The following is a 16781-nucleotide window of genomic DNA, read 5'->3' as shown; positions in this document are numbered from 1 at the left end:
GCCAAGGGCACGCTGGCAAGGGCGGGGTTAAAGAACTGTTCTCACTCTCACAGAATCTCAAGGGCTGGAAGGGACCTGGAAAGCTCATCCAGTGCAACCCCCCTGCCAGAGCAGCAGCACCTAGAGCAGGGCACACAGGAACTCATCCAGCTGGGCTGGAATGTCTCCAGAGAAGGAGCCTCCACAGCCCATCTGGGCAGCCCCTGCCAGGGCTCCCTCACCTCAACAGGGAAGAAATTCGTCCTTGTGTTTCTTTCCTCCTCGTTGCTCCAAGAAAAGCGTGCCTGTCTGGCTGCCTTGTTAAGAGTGTTGTGCTTTACAGTCTTTGTCACTCCAAGAGATCTGAGAGGCATCTGTAATGGGAAACAAGTATAACAATAAGTTTTGAGGTACAGCTTTGTATTTTCTCCTGACAGTACTAAAGCCCCTCCAGGACCTGGCTGGGGGTGTAACTGGGGAGCTTTGCACCATCCCTCTCAGTTTTAATACTTTGCAATAATTACATGGTTTTTTTAACACTTTCCCCCTGACCTAAATGTCCCTGTGAGACAATTTCCTAAATGGCAGCATGAGCCCCAGTGAGTCTCACACACATGGTCAAATGTTGAGCATGTCAAGGGCTGCAGGATGGGCATTCTGGAAACCCCAGTTGCCTGTGGCTGTGGTTTCAGGGCTGGATGTTGGAGGAAGTTGTTACTGCTTGCTTACAAGGGGCTTCTCACCTAGTAAATGGAGGAAAACAAGAAGTGTGCTTATCAGGTGGAGGGATATGTGAAATCTTTCTTCATTGGGCTGTGGGGGTTTGGGCATTTGAAGGGCTTACCCTGTTCATTCATCCGTGAATGGTACCAAGAGGTGGGTTTGCACACTTCACTTTGTAGGGCTTTGTTTAGCGAAAATCAAATCTCACTGGAAGCTTGTGACACATGCTGTAATAAAAAGATTATGGATAGCTCCTAATGGCTTTTAAAAGCTGTTTAATGCTGGTCGTGTCCAAGTAAGCAATTAAGGTCACTTAATCTACTTGAGTATTCATCAAGTTCCTCCAGCAGCATTGCATGCTTTTGGATCTGTGAAAATACTCATCTCGAGAAGGCTGCTTCAACACTTCATAGCCCTTGGCACAGGGCACATAGATCTAATAAGAAAAGCAAATAAAGAAAACTCAATTATGTGACATTTTACTAGCCCCAAGCACAAGCTGTAAGTGAACAGCCTTGTGTTGCTGTAGCATGAGCTTCCAGAAAAACAGAGTGAAAATATGTTGTCATTCAAGGGAAGTTTGGTCAAATAAAACAGCAGTGATGGATTAGGCCTTACACAGTATTTAAACACAAGTCGGGTTGTTTTGAGGTTAGATGATGCAGCTGAGCTCTGCTGATTCCTGATGTTTATGATGCAAACAGGTGTTGCTGTGTAACTCAGCACAGTTTGGGTAACATTGGGCTAGAAATGTGAGTGCAATCAGTGCTCTGAGAGCCTGTGTGGTGCCTTTACCAACTGCAGCAACTCAGTAACTCAGACTGTATTTTGGTCAGTGTCTTGGAGCCCTAGATAGCTTCAGGATAGTTCAGGTGGACACAAAAAGAATGTCATTTGCTTATGCTTAACTGGCAGGGAAAACATGTGTGGAATAGTACACATCTGCTCTGCAGCTCCCAAATCAGGAGCAGGTTTTCTTCAAGGAGTGGGTTTGTGGGGAGCTCAGACACCCAGAACAGCACTGGAGAATCCTGTGTAAGCACAAGCCGCTCCACCTCGCCTAGCTGCTGTCCCCTGCTCTGTACACCAGGTTGGAATGACCTATAACCATGCAGTTGTGTATGCTCACAAATAAAGTGACTCAATCTGCACTAATTTAGAGAAACATAGGCAGAAAGATCCCAGCTGTCCTCTTCAAATGAATATAGCTTCAGACAATGGAGTTTGTTTGCTCTACAGCGTTGGCAATACAGAAGTGACTTTCTGCTGGCCTCCAGTCGGTGTGTAGAGCAGCACACTGATGACTGGCTGCTTGAGAGGTAAATCCACTGTAGTTACAAAACTGTTGGGCATTCGGTGTCAATGGCTGTGTTGGCTGTGCTGTGATGGAACAGGAAGGGTAGATCAGCTTGGTGAGCTTAGTACTGGATGCTTTAAACCAATTTATACATGTTTACAAAGTTGTGGTTCATATACTGGGAAATCTTAAAGCAGCACAAACTTCTGCAAGCTGAGCAACCACAGCAGCGATGGGAAGGGCTGCTAGCCTGATGGCAATTCACCTGGCCAGTCTCCCAGTGTGCCTGCTCCCTCTCCCTCCGAGGGTGTGGGGCTGTGGTAGGAGGTGGGGATCTATTGGTAATTTGCAGCCAGCATACTCTGATTGTCAGCAGAGCAGGAACAACATTTCTAGAGCAGAGCCAAGGGCTGAAAAAAACAAAGCTGAGAATCAGGGAATCATAACGAGCTCTCTGATGCTCCACATTTTCTATGCCAAACATATGCTGGTATAGAAGAAAGTCTGATTCTAAATACCAAAGTGTGGGCAAGATTGAACCCAAGTTTTCAGTTAAAAGAAACCAAAGCTCTGAACTGTTGCTGTAATTTACCACATCTGATGCGTGTGGTTGTATGAATGGACACAGCCTGTGTGACTGTGTAAATGGACACAGGCAGGATGAAATGGTGTAGCTGCTTCTAGCAAGTGCAGATACAATGCCAAGGCTACAAAGGTTTGCCACATACCTGCAGGTAGCAGACATTGTGTTCTGTCCCTAAGCATGCATAAAACAGCTCCACAGTTAAAGAACCGTGCAAACCCAGAAGTTTCCATTTCAAATGTCTGACTAGATGTTTGTCAATGAGCTGATCATTTTGTCCAGAGCACAAGAATCTATTTAAAGGTTATTTTCAATTTTTACAGATCACTGAAGAAAGTATTTGAGTATCTTCTGAATTAAGCAGTAACAGTGAACTTCAGCACCGAAACAAAAGCACAAATAATCGACAAGACCAACCTGAAAATACAGTCGGGCTTTCTGGGCTGCTCCAAGGGAGCATCTGCAGTGTTTGTATATAGACAGCCAATGGTGTTCCTTAAGCTTCCTTCTCAAATCTGACAGTGCCTGGCCTGTGTGACTGTTAGAGACAGGCACGCAGAGCTCCCTGGGAGATTTTTATCAGGTGAACTGTGCCCACTGCTGTGTTTGATAAACAGTGCTACCTGCTCCGGGGTTGGTGTGCTGTTGGAGGGGATATATTCCCTCCTGTGGCCCTCAGAAGGAGGAACAGGCTCCTGCCACAATTAGGTGTCCAGTTCTGTTTTGTCATGTCAGGTCGCTTGCTTACTTCTTTTGTGCCTTAGCTCCTAAGAGGACACTGGGACTGAGGTGTACACACAACTACACATGCCGACTTACCTGAGACTCCCGAATTTATGGCACTGTACCTGTTTTACATGGGTATTGCAAAACGTGGAGGCAGAGAATTACCCCCCCCTCGCTATAACCCAGCTCTGAAAAGGCCATCAGAGCTGGAGGATGTACCGAAGTTCTTGTTTGTGGTCGTCTGAGGCTAATTTGGAGGAGTTACAAACTACTTCCCAGGTGGCACCCTACCCTCTCGCGATTTAGGGGTACTTGGCAGTGCTTTTACCCTCGAGCGCGGCCCTGGGCGGTCAGCGCCGTTTTGAAGGCACTGCTAACGGTGGCCCCCGCGCTGCACGACCCACGGGGCGCAAATCACGGCCGTGGGCCCCGGGGGCAGGCGCGGGCGGCCCCGAGCCGAGGGGCCCGTGAGGCGCGGGCGCCGGCAGCGCGGCTCCCCGCAGGTGCGGCAGGCCCGGCCCTCGCCGCCGCCCCGGCCCTGCGCGGCAGAACATGGCAGGCAGGGCCTCAGCGAGCCGCGGCGCGCCCGGCCTGGCCCTGCCCGCCCGCCGAGGGGCCGCGCCGCCGCTCCCTCGCCCCGCCAGCGCCACGCCGGGGGCCGGGGGCTCGGCGCGCCGCCCTTCTCCCGGCATCGCCGCCTCCGCCCGGGGCGGACGGTGGGCCGCTCCGCTCCCCTGCGCCCGGATCTGCTCCGCGTTTTCCGGGCCTTCCCCGTGCTCTCGGGTCCCGACACTCGAACGTGCTGCGCGGCGCTCGGCGCGGCGCCGCTCGCCATTGGCCGCGCCGCCATAGCCCCATGGGCGTGCGGGCCGCGCATTGGCCCGGCGCCGCCGTCCGTCAGGCCGCGGCGGACTGCGTCAGGTTGGGTTGAGCGGCGGCCCCTTCCCTGCCTGTGTCTGGCAGCGGCTGCGGCTGCGGGGCCGGTGCGGGCGGAGGGGCGCAGCGGAGGGCGGCCCGCTCCCTCGCTCGCTAAGATGGCGGCGGCGGCGGCAGCGGCGGCGGCCGTGGCGCGGCTGGAGGGCCGGGAGTTCGAGTACCTCATGAAGAAGCGCTCGGTGACCATCGGCCGCAACTCGTCGCAGGGCTCGGTGGACGTGAGCATGGGCCACTCCAGCTTCATCTCCCGGCGCCACCTGGAGATCTTCACCGCTGCTCCCCCGCCGCCGCCACCGGCCGGCGCGGACGGGCCGCCGCCTCCGCCTCAGGGGGACGCCGCCGCTGCCACCGGCGGCGGCGGAGGGGACTTCTACCTGCGCTGCCTCGGCAAGAACGGCGTCTTCGTGGACGGCGTGTTCCAGAGGCGAGGCGCGCCGCCGCTGCAGCTGCCCCGAGTGTGAGTACAGCGGGCGCCGGGCCTGCCGTCCTCCCCCCGCCGTCACTCGGGGGCCTGCCGGGCCCGGGCCGGCACCGGCCCAGCCTCCGGCGCCTCGCCGCGCCAGGCTGCCCCGTCCTCCCCGGGAAGACCGGCAGCCGCGGCGTGGGTGGTGCCGCCGTTTGCCCGCGTCGCTTGTCCCCCTTGCCGTGGGGCTGGCGCACGGTGCGTGACAGGCGCGGAGCCGACTCCGTCCCGGCGACACACGCAAGCGGTGCCCGAGGCCTCCCTCCCGACGGCCCTGCTCCCCTGCCCGGCGTCACCGGGGCACCGCCGCCTCCGCCTGCTGCCCTCGAGCGCGTCCTTGCTCCGGTGGCAGAGGACCCGGCGGCCTCCCAGCCCCGTCCCGCCGGTACCCGGTGGCACAGGTGGAAAGCGTGAGACCCCGTCAGCGCCGGGGCTGGCAGCTGCCAAACGGTCACCCTCCTCCCATGCTGTGTCTCGCACGTAGCAGTGGGTATCTGTTTTGAGTTTGGGAGCAAATCTGTCTGCAGCAGTGCTTGGAGGTATTGTAATTAGCAAACAGAATTGGATACACCCTTGAGTATTGTTTACGTGCTTTAAAGGAAACCAGTCAAGAGGTTATTCACCCATGTGGGATTTCTGAAATTGAGATCAGCGTTGAGTAAATCTCGTAGCACCCGTGGTGCTTTTGCAGAGTGCACGGGGATTGTGTCGTGCGTGTCATTGCCTTCTGGTTTTGTGGTTGTTTCTGCCTCTTTGCTCGATTGTAACGTTTATTTTGATGGGCAAATGGAATCATTCACGTGAAATACTTCTGCTAGTCAGTGTTTTAAAATCCGGTTCATGACAACAAACATACTAAGATTTTAAACGGTAATACATTCCTTTACCATTACCAAACGTTACTGTCGTTGCAAAGTAATTTCGAGGAGGAGTGTGTGAGGCCTACCTGCTACGTCTAAGGATATGGTGAACTGCAAATAAGTCATTATGAGTGAGATGTAGGAATCATTATGGTTTGAGGAGTGAGATGTAGGAAAAGTGAAAGTGTTTTGGTTTAGTATATTTTGTCTGTCTTGACTAAGGAATACCTAAAAGGTTATGAGTGTTCACCTTGTGAAACACAGGCCATTAGTGACACACTCTTAATGCCTTACAAGTTGTTAAGCTGCCTTCAGGATGTTAATGCTGTCTGTTTCTCTGCTTTGACGTTTTGATGTTACTTTCCCCACCTGGTTCCTCTGAGAAAATCAAATTGTCTTACCTTTCTGCTTTCTAGGAAATGCTTGTTCTAAAAGAGTTTAACAGTGCCAGTATGTGTGGAGTTGTATAACCATCAGTGCAGCTACAGGACTTGTTTGACCTTTAACTGTAACTTCTATTTTTGCTTTATGCTTTTTAATATTAATGATCACTTGGTATGTGGTTAAACTGTATTTTAATCTAACACATTTATGAAATACAGATCAAATACTTTTTCTGTCTTTGTAAGTAGAGTTTGGTATAATACACTCATTGCAGGCAAGTCATTGTGCATCATATATGTTGGTTGCAAACAGTCTAGAATTAGTTTGAGTAATTTAGTCAGGAGCATTCTGTTAAATGCTTGAGACCTCAGGAAAAAAAACTACTACCTCTTCATACTGTCCCTATAGTTGTTAACTTGTAGCTTAGTGTAGTTCCTTCTACCAGTGTCACTTTTTAAGTTGAAAGAAAATTCTGTGTGTCACCCTTTTTTCAGTGAACAATGATGAAAACTTCAGTGCAGTTACAATTTCTTCACGAGTGTGTGTGGGTGGTGTCACAGAACAGCATTTGCTTGAAAACTGAGGGTGGTCTGTGATTACACCATTTCTTAGGCTGCACACTGGGAGCCTTTGGTTTCAAGATCTGTAAGCTGGTTGAAGTAGTTCTCTCCTGGTTACAAAATGTAGGTGTGATCTTCCATCCAGTCTTGTCAATAAAGGTGGCATACCTTCAGTGCTGGCTGGAAACAGTGCAGTAGTGTGTACGCTGGGGGAAAGGGGATTTCCTTGGCTAACGGGCAAAGGGGTGAGTTTTATCTTGAAAATCTACGGGGTCATAGTTAGGTTGGTGATTGAGGTCAAATGCTCCTTCACTGCTTTTTAAAACCCTGGAGTTGTACAGAGAAATAGTAGTTTAATTATTAGCAAAGCACCTTCCCCCCCCCCTTTTTTTTTTCTAAACACAGGAGTCTTCAGGCAAATCCAAAGCAGACGTTATCTGCTAGCAAGTCCTCCCTGTGAATTACTGGTGACTAATACTGTTTGTAGCCATCTTCTTGAGTTCCAGTGTAGATTTAGCTGGTAACACTGAAGATGATGTGGATTTTAACAATCAAACTTTGCTACTTCAGCAGAATGTAAAAATTCATTAACAGCCAGAACGTGATTGGAGACAAAGTAGCTTTGGTGTGAGTTTAAGATTGATGATTGCGAACCACCAGCTCAAGTAATCATTAGATCTATTTTTGTTGTTGTTTAATCCTACTATGTTGCCAGTAATATGCTTTGCTTATGACTTCACAATCATTTGAGATTTTAATGGCAGATGCAGTTAAAAAAAAATCAGGGTGGCCTATTCCCTTCTGTTTGTTTTGGAGTGGTCTTGGAAACCAAAAATGGAGGATCCACCTCTGTTTTGTCTAATTAATAACGACTTACCACAGATTACTTCCAGTAAAATATTGTTATAGTATTGAAATGTCTTATTTGTCACTTCAGTGTAGTTCCAGTGTCTTGGCCTATTGTTTTTGTTTTTATATTTCATCACGTTGTTTCAGTAGGATTGCATTAATAATGTTACTGAACTTCCTGCTTTGGGAAGGGAAAAACAGAAATACAATTTTGTAGCTTCTGCAGAAGACACGTTTTTAAATCTGGGGAAGTCAAATTATTAATGTTGGACTATGCTTTTACCTGTAGCAAAGGCATTCTTCTTTCTACAGAGACAGATGCCATGAAACACAGAATTACTGTGTGTTCAGGTAACTGCTCTGGCTGCTATTTTTAATGCTTCCCTGGAAGCCGCTCACAATTATAATGTTTAAGTTATCAAGCAGGAGGTAATAGCAGTGGGAAGTGTGTTTTTTGTTTTTCCAGTTCTTGACAGACTCACATACTTATGTATATACAAACCAGCTGTCATCTGGTTAGATGAGAAAAATGGGAGCTGGGGGAAAACAGCAGGTTTTTTCGTTCATGTCCAGTAAGTAGCTCTCCTGTCAGTGTCATAACACACAGTGGCGTGAGATGGAAGAGGTTTTAGAGGCTCCTTCTTAAACACACACAAAATCAAAGCGGCTCAGTCTTTTAAAACTACTTTTCAGATGCATGGACTACCCACTGTCCAGTTGGCTAAAGTTCGTGTTTTGAAATTGGTTTAATTTGAAGCTCATCAAATTTCACCCGACTTTTAGCGAAGGCATTGTTGGGATATATAACTAGGTAAGTGATAATGTTTGTATTTGACTTTTGAGGTACTTGGCTTTAAAAATACCTTTTGTGCTGAGCACAGCAGCAGTTGTTGTCAGAATTCTTGCATACAGCTTTTGGAAAGGCAGGATTCCAGACAGATGTAACTGATAGAGCTGGAAAAAGCAGAGTGAATTCTGGGTACAGCTTGGCTCTGAAGACGATTTTGTGTTTTGGTGGGGTTTTTTTTTGTGTCTCTTGGATGTGCTTTGTATGTTAGCATTTGAATTCACAAAGACCCAGATATCTTGGGCTTAACTGATCCATGACAGTGTCTTGTTCGTTTTGACCAAACCATATATTTATATTTTAGTAATTACTTTTGTGTTTGGCTTTGTGGAAGTAGATCTGTGAATCATAAACAAGATGCCATTAATGTAAGAGCAGTGTTTCTAAGTCAGAGCAAAGATACCTCTAGTCCTTTACCTGCCTTCAAGAGTAGTCAGTAGCAGATGCCTAGGGATCTAGTAAAAAGGGATAAATGACTGTGTCTCTTTTTCGTTTGGATCCCAAAGTCAGGGTTGATTTGTGTTTGAGTTATGGGCTGTTTACTGTTTGCATTTTTCTTTCCTTTATTTTTTTTAAAAAGGAAACATTTGGGGTTTTTGAGTCCCTGTAAACATCTTGTATCCACAGCATCCTTGGGCGGCATACCTCTTTTTGCTGGGTGTTTTTGAACTTGACACCTGGCAGTTTCATATTGTGGACTTGTTTACATTACCAAGTATGGGAATTCGTAACAGAAGCCAATGTTAAATGTATTCAATATGGTTTAAAGTCAAGCCTGTATGGCTCAAACTGAAAGTGAATTTGTTTGTGTTCTTGTGCTTTGCTTCCTACTATACAAAGGGCTGAATCAATATATTTAGTTTGGTCTTGTGGCCTGGATCTACAAAGTGGGATTGTTACTGCCTTTGACATAGTACAAGCTTTCCTGCCAATGAAAGCCCGTAGGTTCTGCTCACGGATCAAGTGTATCTATTCACTAAGTAAACTCCAAGGTAGAGTTTATTATGTTCAGTGTTACCTGAGAAGGAAATAGTGCAACAGATTGCAGAGGATTTCCACTGTATCAGTGAGCTTCTTTCTGTCATTACAGTTCTTTAAATGACATGCAAAGTTTCGATTGCTGTCTGAATTAAAACAGTGGCTGCACATGGAATATTTCTCTACTGGAAGCAACAGAGGTTTGGCTTAACAGTTGAGGTGAATGGATCATAACATCTCCTTAGGCAATGTTGCTTGCTAGCTTACAGAGAATATTCTTTGCTTGGATTTGGCTTATGGTTTATGTTCTCAAGTATTTCCTCTATAAGTGTTAGATACTTTAAGGAAGCAAACAAAACACTCTTTTTTTTTTTTTTTCCCCAAGGAATATCTTGGTAAGTATAGATTGATACCTCAGGCTGGATCAGCACCTGCTTTTTTCCTTTCTTGACAACACTTTTGCTAGATACAGTTGCTTGTAAGGAGGACAGCTGGCTGAAATGTTTTTGAGACCTTGTGATTAATTTGCGTTCAGAAGAGTGTTTTGGATTTCCACACTGGCTGAATTTACACTGTGAATTACTTACAAATTATCTCAAAGCATAAAACTAAAAAACATTGGACTTGACTGAGAGTTATGAGTCAGACTCCAGAAACCTTTATTGACTTTCTTTAGCAGACCCTGTGTTTCATACCACGATGACTAATAAGGTTAAGTGGATGATGTTTATAGGGATTTTTGGCCACTTTAAAGTAGAATTTGCAAATGTCAAGCTCAGTAGCAGTAGTGTTCTCACATATGCAGATGTGATTGAAAGGAATGTGGGAGGAAGAAGGCAGAGGGCCTATTATTTGAAATGACAATAGAGATGAGAATCAGGTTTCTGTAGTTGTGATTTGTTTTACAGTTGGTTCTGTCTTCTTAATTTTTTTCATACTTCTTTCTCGATTGCACACACCTCATGAATGAAATGTTTTGGTGTTAATGAAACAACTTTGCAAATGTGATACACCAATCAGGCAGCGAGTAAAGCTTAAGCAGTTTTATGTTTGAATTGATTTGCACTTGTGTTGCTTTTTCAATTGGTATGTATGTGAACTTCATTACCCAGCTCTACAGTTTTACTGATCTCACAAATATTCTTCCATCTGTAGTTAGCTGTAGGAATAAGTGTATTCTATGTATAGTTGTATGAAATACTATAAACTATGACATCATCTCCAGAAATGGGGGATTTTTTGATAGTTTGTTTGATTATTTATCTTCTAAATTCCTGTTCTGCAACAGAAGCAAGATTAGCACAGTTTTGGTTTAAAGGTGCAAAGTCAGTATTAAAACTGTTCCAAGAACCTGTAGTGGAAAGATAAGATTCTTGCCTTCAGTCGTAATAATAAGAGATATGTAAATTAAATCATTCTTTGCTTTGCATTGATTAAATCAAAGTACAATACTGAGCTTCAGTTGTGAAATGCACTATGTTTGAGTAGGAAGAGACAACTTTTGCCGTTGGATTGGTGTAAGTTAAGTAAGTTCATAAAGAAGTTGACATTTCAGCCTTGCTTTTCAAAATAAACACTAATTGTTAATTTACTTACAATCAGGAAATGACATTGTCTTGCAAATATTAGTCCTTCATGAGGATTAGGTGTGTTTTGAAGAATAATTCTGCTGTGGAGAAATTCTGCTGTTGGTTTTGGAAGTTTGATGTTTTGGGTTTTGGTGGGTTTGGTTTTTTTACCCTGTGTAATTCTCATGCACAAAGTGAAAGATCTTCTCAGTCATGCCTAAGCTATTAAAAAGAACATGACTGTGCATCTAATTTTCTGTATTTTTCAGTAAATACAGCGGTACCTTCAAGATCTCTCAAGTCCCATTAACTTCTGTAAAATTATACAAACCCTAGAGAAAATATAACTTCCAAGACAATTACAGATTTGGCACACAAGGCTGTTTCTCTTTCAGACTATAAGGAGCTTTCACAGCAGTCTATGTTTACTAACAAACTGATGTATTTCATGGAACTTCACACGGAAATATTGGGAAGGTGGTGTTTTTATCTATTGTCTTGCTTGTTTTCACGACAAAAAGTTGATGTGTAGTGACATTTGTTTCCTGTGACTTCCTGCCTTTAAGGAGTTTTTTGACCTAGATAGAGCAGTTGGAGTGGAGGAACTGTATTTATTCTGCAGCTATTCCATACTGGATGGCATAAAAAAATAAACATATTCTTCAGTTAAAGTTTCATCACCACTGTTTTGTCACGGAAGGGTGCTGAGGCTTTTTAGTAAGTTATTTGAAGAGCTGGTGCAAGTCTTTGTAATTTTGTAATACATCACTCTTCATAGGGCAAAAGAAGGCCTGTGTATGATTGGAGTCTTTGTTTCTTCACATGTTTGTGTTATTCTACTGCATGTACCTCTGCTGCTCTGTCCTTCTCATTAGTACTGTGAATTGGCTTTTACAAAGCATCACCATGCATGCTGTACAGTTGAGTATTTATGGGATTAAAATGTTCAATATTCCCAATTTCAGAGTTTCTAAGTGAATATTTATATGAGCATGTGACTTTTTTGTTAGTTCATGTGCACCAAATGAAATAGAAGCCATGAGCAGATTGATAATCAGTTATGTCCATGCTAAACTAAACATTCCTGTTGACTTCAGCAAGACAGCTCATGTGGGTAAAGTTGTGGATCGAATTTGAGCATTTTTAGAATGAGAACCGTAAAGTAAAAAAAAGCAGAGACGCATCATTACCATAGCTTTATGAAGCATAACAAAATTCATATGCAATTGACTGGAATTAATTTTAATTCAGTGTTAATTTAAGGTGTTACATTAGGAATTGTGGAAGTGACCTGCAGCCAAACTCCTGCTGAAAGCAGCAATTGCTTCAATGTTAGTTTCAGACTGCTCAGCACTTTGTCCATTTGAATTCTGAATATGTCCAGGGATGGAGATAACTCTTAACTGTAAAATGTACCTACAACTCCATATTGAAAAATACATTAGCTGTGTTTTAAATGGCATCTTTTTGGGGATACTCAGGCTGGTTCACATAATGTGCAGCTAAAAAGAATTTGAGGCTGGAGGAAATCGCAAATAGTGAGAGTTTTATATGTTTATCTTATCAAAAAGGAGTGCAAGATGGCTGGGTTGGTGTATACACACTTTCGTGGGGATGAGTTTAAAGTGTGGAAGGGCTTGCCAGTGGATCACACACAGGTATAAAACCCACAAGGCTGGAAACTAACATCTCATGGTTTGAACTAAGCACATTTTTTTTGACAGTTGGAACAACTTATTAGTGTTAACAGTCTGCTGACTGGAGGTATCTTTATTTAACCCTTCTCTGCTGATTGAAAATAGATGCGGCCTTGGAAAAAGATTCCTTAAACAGAAAAATTAACCTTGTTATAGTCTGACCTTGTGATTAGGTGCCCTATAGGTATGGTTGGGTGAAATTTCATGGCTTAGGGCTAGAAGGGGTACAAGTAGGTGAAGCTTCTTCCCTGGTCAGCATTTACTTCCTCTGCAAGTCTTTTTTTAAGGTCTCCCATTGGGTTATAGCAAGAGACTTAAGTTACGTGTTTTAACAAGGAGTCAGTAAACAGCTTTGTTTTTTTGTTAAAACGGCTTCTAAAGAGGATCAAATGTCTAGTTGGGCACTTGGTTGTTTACGCTTGCCATCAGTGTTCACACATGCCACTGATTTTGATGTTTTTGTTCATAATGGTCTCAGTTTTCATATTGGAGTACACGGTAAAGCCTTAAAGGCTTAATCAGAAATTCTTTGAAAATGCTTGTTCTTCAAAATAAGTCTCAGATGTAGCTCCTAAGGTGTAAGCCTCTTTGCTCTCATGTTGATAAGCAGTCAGGTTACCATGTAATAGCAAAAGTTATTCACACCTTTCCTGGCACATTGCAGTGTAGGAGCAGTTAATTTGCTTACTCTTTCCCTTCTTTTTCCTTTTTTTTTCTTCTCACAGATGGGGTGTGTGGGGGCAAGTTTGCCCTCCATTGAAGCATCAATTTCCTGACTCCTAAAGAAAGGAAAGAGATTCCCCCATTTGATGAGGCTGCTGTCATCTGGTCTTTGTAGACAGGTGAAGAAGGCCTGTGTAGCAATGAGAGGAGACAGAGATTTAAGTAAGATTAAAGTAAGTAGGGCTTAGACAAGAGAATGGTGAATGTACTCCTGCAAAGTTCTGTGTGGAGATAAGTTCCAATTTGAACCAGAGTAAGTGGATTATTTAAGCAAGCAAGAAAAATGTAAGAAGAACGATACAGAGGATGATTTAGCATTATGCCATGTATAGATTAGGGAAGTGGAGGAAGAGAATTCAGGTACTGCAGAGGAAAGATGAAGACATAGGCCATTGTGTTTTGCTGTATGATATGGACAGGATATTAATGGGGTTTCTAGTTGTTACGTAAGGAGAAATGAAAGGGTTTGCTGGGAGGCTGGAAACAAGATAGGAAAAAGTTGATCAACTCAAGTTCAAGAGCTGAGATTCAGAAGTAGTACAATTATTATTCCTATAGAATGTAACAAGCTCTGAGTTTGATATTTAATGTGGGAAATGTGATTCAGAACAATCAGGGATCTCATTTTTTTTAGGAATATAGGGAGTATTTTCTTGCACATCTGAGCTGATGTAGTGTTCCACTGCTGCTGAAATGGAGCATGGGCAGGGAAGGTCTTATTTTCTGCAGTGCTCCCAACTGACCTTGAAGCTCATCAGGTCTTCCAAAAGCCACTGATGTATGCCAATTTTTTTTTTACTGTTTTGGAGTTGTTTTCTGTTGCATTGAAGTGGCAGAGGGTTCTGTTAAGCAATGGAACTGGCATGAAGTATGTGGGGGGTCTGCACAGACTTTCAGCGTCGGTTGTCTTATTGTGTTGTGTAGAATCATGCAGTAATTTGTAAGAGCCATCATGCTCTATCAAATAAAAAAAAAATCCAAAACAGTAGAAAAGAGGAGCAAATATAGTTTTGGTCATTAAAAAAGAACTTGTGATATAAAAATGTAGTAGAAAATGTTTAAATCCTAGAAATTTTTGAAATAGAGTGCCTGTTGATACAGGGGTATGGTAGGTATTTAAGTTCATTTATAAAAGTTAATCTAAGTAGACCAAATGCTGAGATGTCTCAGTTGTGTCATACCTTTGGTTAATATGTGTTTCTTGGCCCTTTTGAAAAATCTCTACATAAATGTGAATACATGGAGAGAACGACTAAAGGAGGGGTAGAAGTTCCTTGCCTGTGGATCATCTCATAGCAGAGCACAAGAGTAGTGTATGGTTTTCATTCCATATGTTCAGTCATCATATCTCCTGCTTAGAGGTAGACTTTGCTGTATAAAACATTAGTTCAGTTGGTTGTTTAAGTACATTGTAGACTAGGGAATTTACAAGCTCAAGGGAAAAGGGAACATTATGGATACAGTGGAGATAGATGGCCTTTTTTTGTAAAGGTTTTATGTGTTGTTTTTGTTGTAGTCTTTTCTCCACAAAGGCCCTTTCATCTCCAAAAGCAGACTTCTCTGCCTATAAGACAGATGACTTTGTGCAGCATTCTGTCATCTGCCTGCAAGAAGATTGTAAAACTTTTCTCTTTCTTCTACTTGGCCTAAAGGCAGGGACTCTGTGTATCTGTAGGGTTTTTTTTCAGGAAGTGTGTGAATCTGCCAGAGTTGACTGTGCAGGTAGGTCTGATGATCTTAAAGGTCTCTTCCAGCTGAAACAATTCTATGATTTTATTTCTTAAGTTGTCTTTTGAGGGTTGCTGCATGATAGGATGCGGAAACATCTCAAAAAGAAGTTGTCATTTGAGAGAGAGCTTTTTCTTTCCCTTCTTTATGCAGGGTAATGTAGTAAAACCACACTGCCATTTAATGCAAGTAGGTTAGTAGTCAATAAATAAGGTTAGTTGATCAGGCCTTCCAAAACTGCTTGAGAGCAGCTGTGCATTTGCTCTCTGGTGTGATTTAACTAACTTCTCGCTGTCACTTTGAGCTTTCCTTCAGAGCAGATGATGTGAAACATTAAAGAACAACAATAATTGGGAGGAAGTGCACGTTATAACAAAAAGTGTCCTTCATTTCCAGTGTGGTATTCGGTGACCTGAGATACTGAAGAGAGTAGGAGTGAATTGCATAAATGGTCATCAGTCAAAATCCTGTCTCTAACTTCCACAGATGTAAACATTAAGTAACATACTGAATGAAGATGTGTTAAAGGAAGCAAATTATTTCCTTTCCCTACACATGTGAATATTCTGGATGTGTTTGGGTTAGGTTCAAGTAACATTTCTACCAGATACTCTGCCTGATCTGTCCTATGTGGTCATCAATTGATACATTTGTTCTGAGGTAACCAACTGGAGAACTTCTGTGTCTCTGGAGATCTGACCCAGGATGCTCTTTTATCGGGTAGCAGGGGGTTGATGGCTTTGGTCCTTTTCTGCCCTTCAGTGTTACTAAATATGTTTGCTTTTTAGTAGCATTGGGACCTGCAGGCCAAACGATGAACTGTTGACTGTTCAAGTGATATTGAAAACATTGCTTTGAAGAATGTGCAATATGTTCATAAGTATCTGTATTAAAATTACTAGATTGGGTAATAAGATTCTCACAGAATGATGAAATTGACCCTCCTGCAGTCCTGCTTACAGTGATGATATCAAGAGTTAGAGTACAGCCTTTTTCCTGGCACTACTTTTGTAGCTACATCACTGGGTTGAAGAGTAAATTCAGTAGTTTAAGGTGGTTACCCTGTGCTATCAATGTGGGTTCTTAAGTGAATACAGAACTGAATTCTGAGTCTAGGGTGGACTCCACAGTTTGTGGTTGATTATAGTGTTGTTCATTCAGCTTTCTAGATATTGGTAATTGCTACAAACGTTTTTGACATGGAAACCACAGTGTGTGTGTCAGTTGAAATACACAGATGACTGGCCCATTTAGCAACACAGGAAAGAGATGCAATAGGTAAAAACCACAGTAGAACTTCAGTTGTTTGTTTATCCTTTTGAATTGAAATTCAATCCTTTGTTTTTAAAACCTTTTCCTGGTATTGGTCTGTCCATAAAGCTGAGAAGGGCAACTAGTCTGTATTATCAGCAAATTCCAGAACCGTTTAACAGTGCTCATATGCCTTGTGAACCCTGTCAAGATAAAATAAGCTTCTGCAGTGAATAGTACAAAGCTGTGTAATTTCTTCCCTGCTTTGTTACTTAGCTCTCAACTAGATGCATCTCTTCTCCTTTTTCCTTTCCTCCAGAAGGACTGCTGGCCTCTGAGGAGTGATGATGTTTAAGCAGAATCACACCGTGACTTCCAAAGTTCTTGTGGTTAAGCAGGGGAGTGGAATGAGATGGAGGTAAAAGTGAGCCTCAAGCTGACAACAAAACAGGCTTTTCTAAAGCTGTTTAATTTTTAGTTCTTGCTTGAACATTTCATTCTATGAATGTCCAGGCTTTCTGTAATAAAACTTTCATAATTATAACTGAGATTCTGCCAGAACTCTGTTAGAACTTTACAAAAAGACATTCTCAGCAATTTTCTGTTATGAAGCTTTTTCTTTGGGCTAT

General features: G+C 43.4%; 1 protein-coding gene and 2 long non-coding RNA genes across 3 annotated transcripts in view; 1 reads left to right on the top strand and 2 right to left on the bottom strand.

Moving 5' to 3' along the window:
- Positions 1-224: 224 nt before the first annotated feature.
- Positions 225-928, bottom strand: LOC133627208 (uncharacterized). Its single transcript, XR_009820021.1, has 3 exons — positions 824-928; positions 594-722; positions 225-353 (listed from the first exon to the last, which is right to left on the bottom strand). It is a non-coding gene; the product is annotated as an uncharacterized LOC133627208 (long non-coding RNA).
- Positions 929-935: 7 nt separating this feature from the next.
- Positions 936-3770, bottom strand: LOC133627207 (uncharacterized). Its single transcript, XR_009820020.1, has 3 exons — positions 3000-3770; positions 2265-2409; positions 936-2082 (listed from the first exon to the last, which is right to left on the bottom strand). It is a non-coding gene; the product is annotated as an uncharacterized LOC133627207 (long non-coding RNA).
- Positions 3771-3922: 152 nt separating this feature from the next.
- The window catches only part of FOXK2 (forkhead box K2), a gene marked incomplete at its 5' end in the record, with an annotated part of 52210 nt that continues 39351 nt past the window's right edge, over positions 3923-16781 (top strand). The window contains one exon of the mRNA XM_062011187.1: positions 3923-4701. Within this exon, the coding sequence (XP_061867171.1) occupies positions 3923-4701 (779 nt within the window). The remainder of the gene's footprint in view (positions 4702-16781) is intronic.

This window comes from Colius striatus, chromosome 18 (genome assembly GCF_028858725.1).
Source record: "Colius striatus isolate bColStr4 chromosome 18, bColStr4.1.hap1, whole genome shotgun sequence".
Lineage (NCBI taxonomy): Eukaryota > Metazoa > Chordata > Aves > Coliiformes > Coliidae > Colius > Colius striatus.
This window is presented reverse-complemented; position numbering and strand designations above follow the sequence as displayed.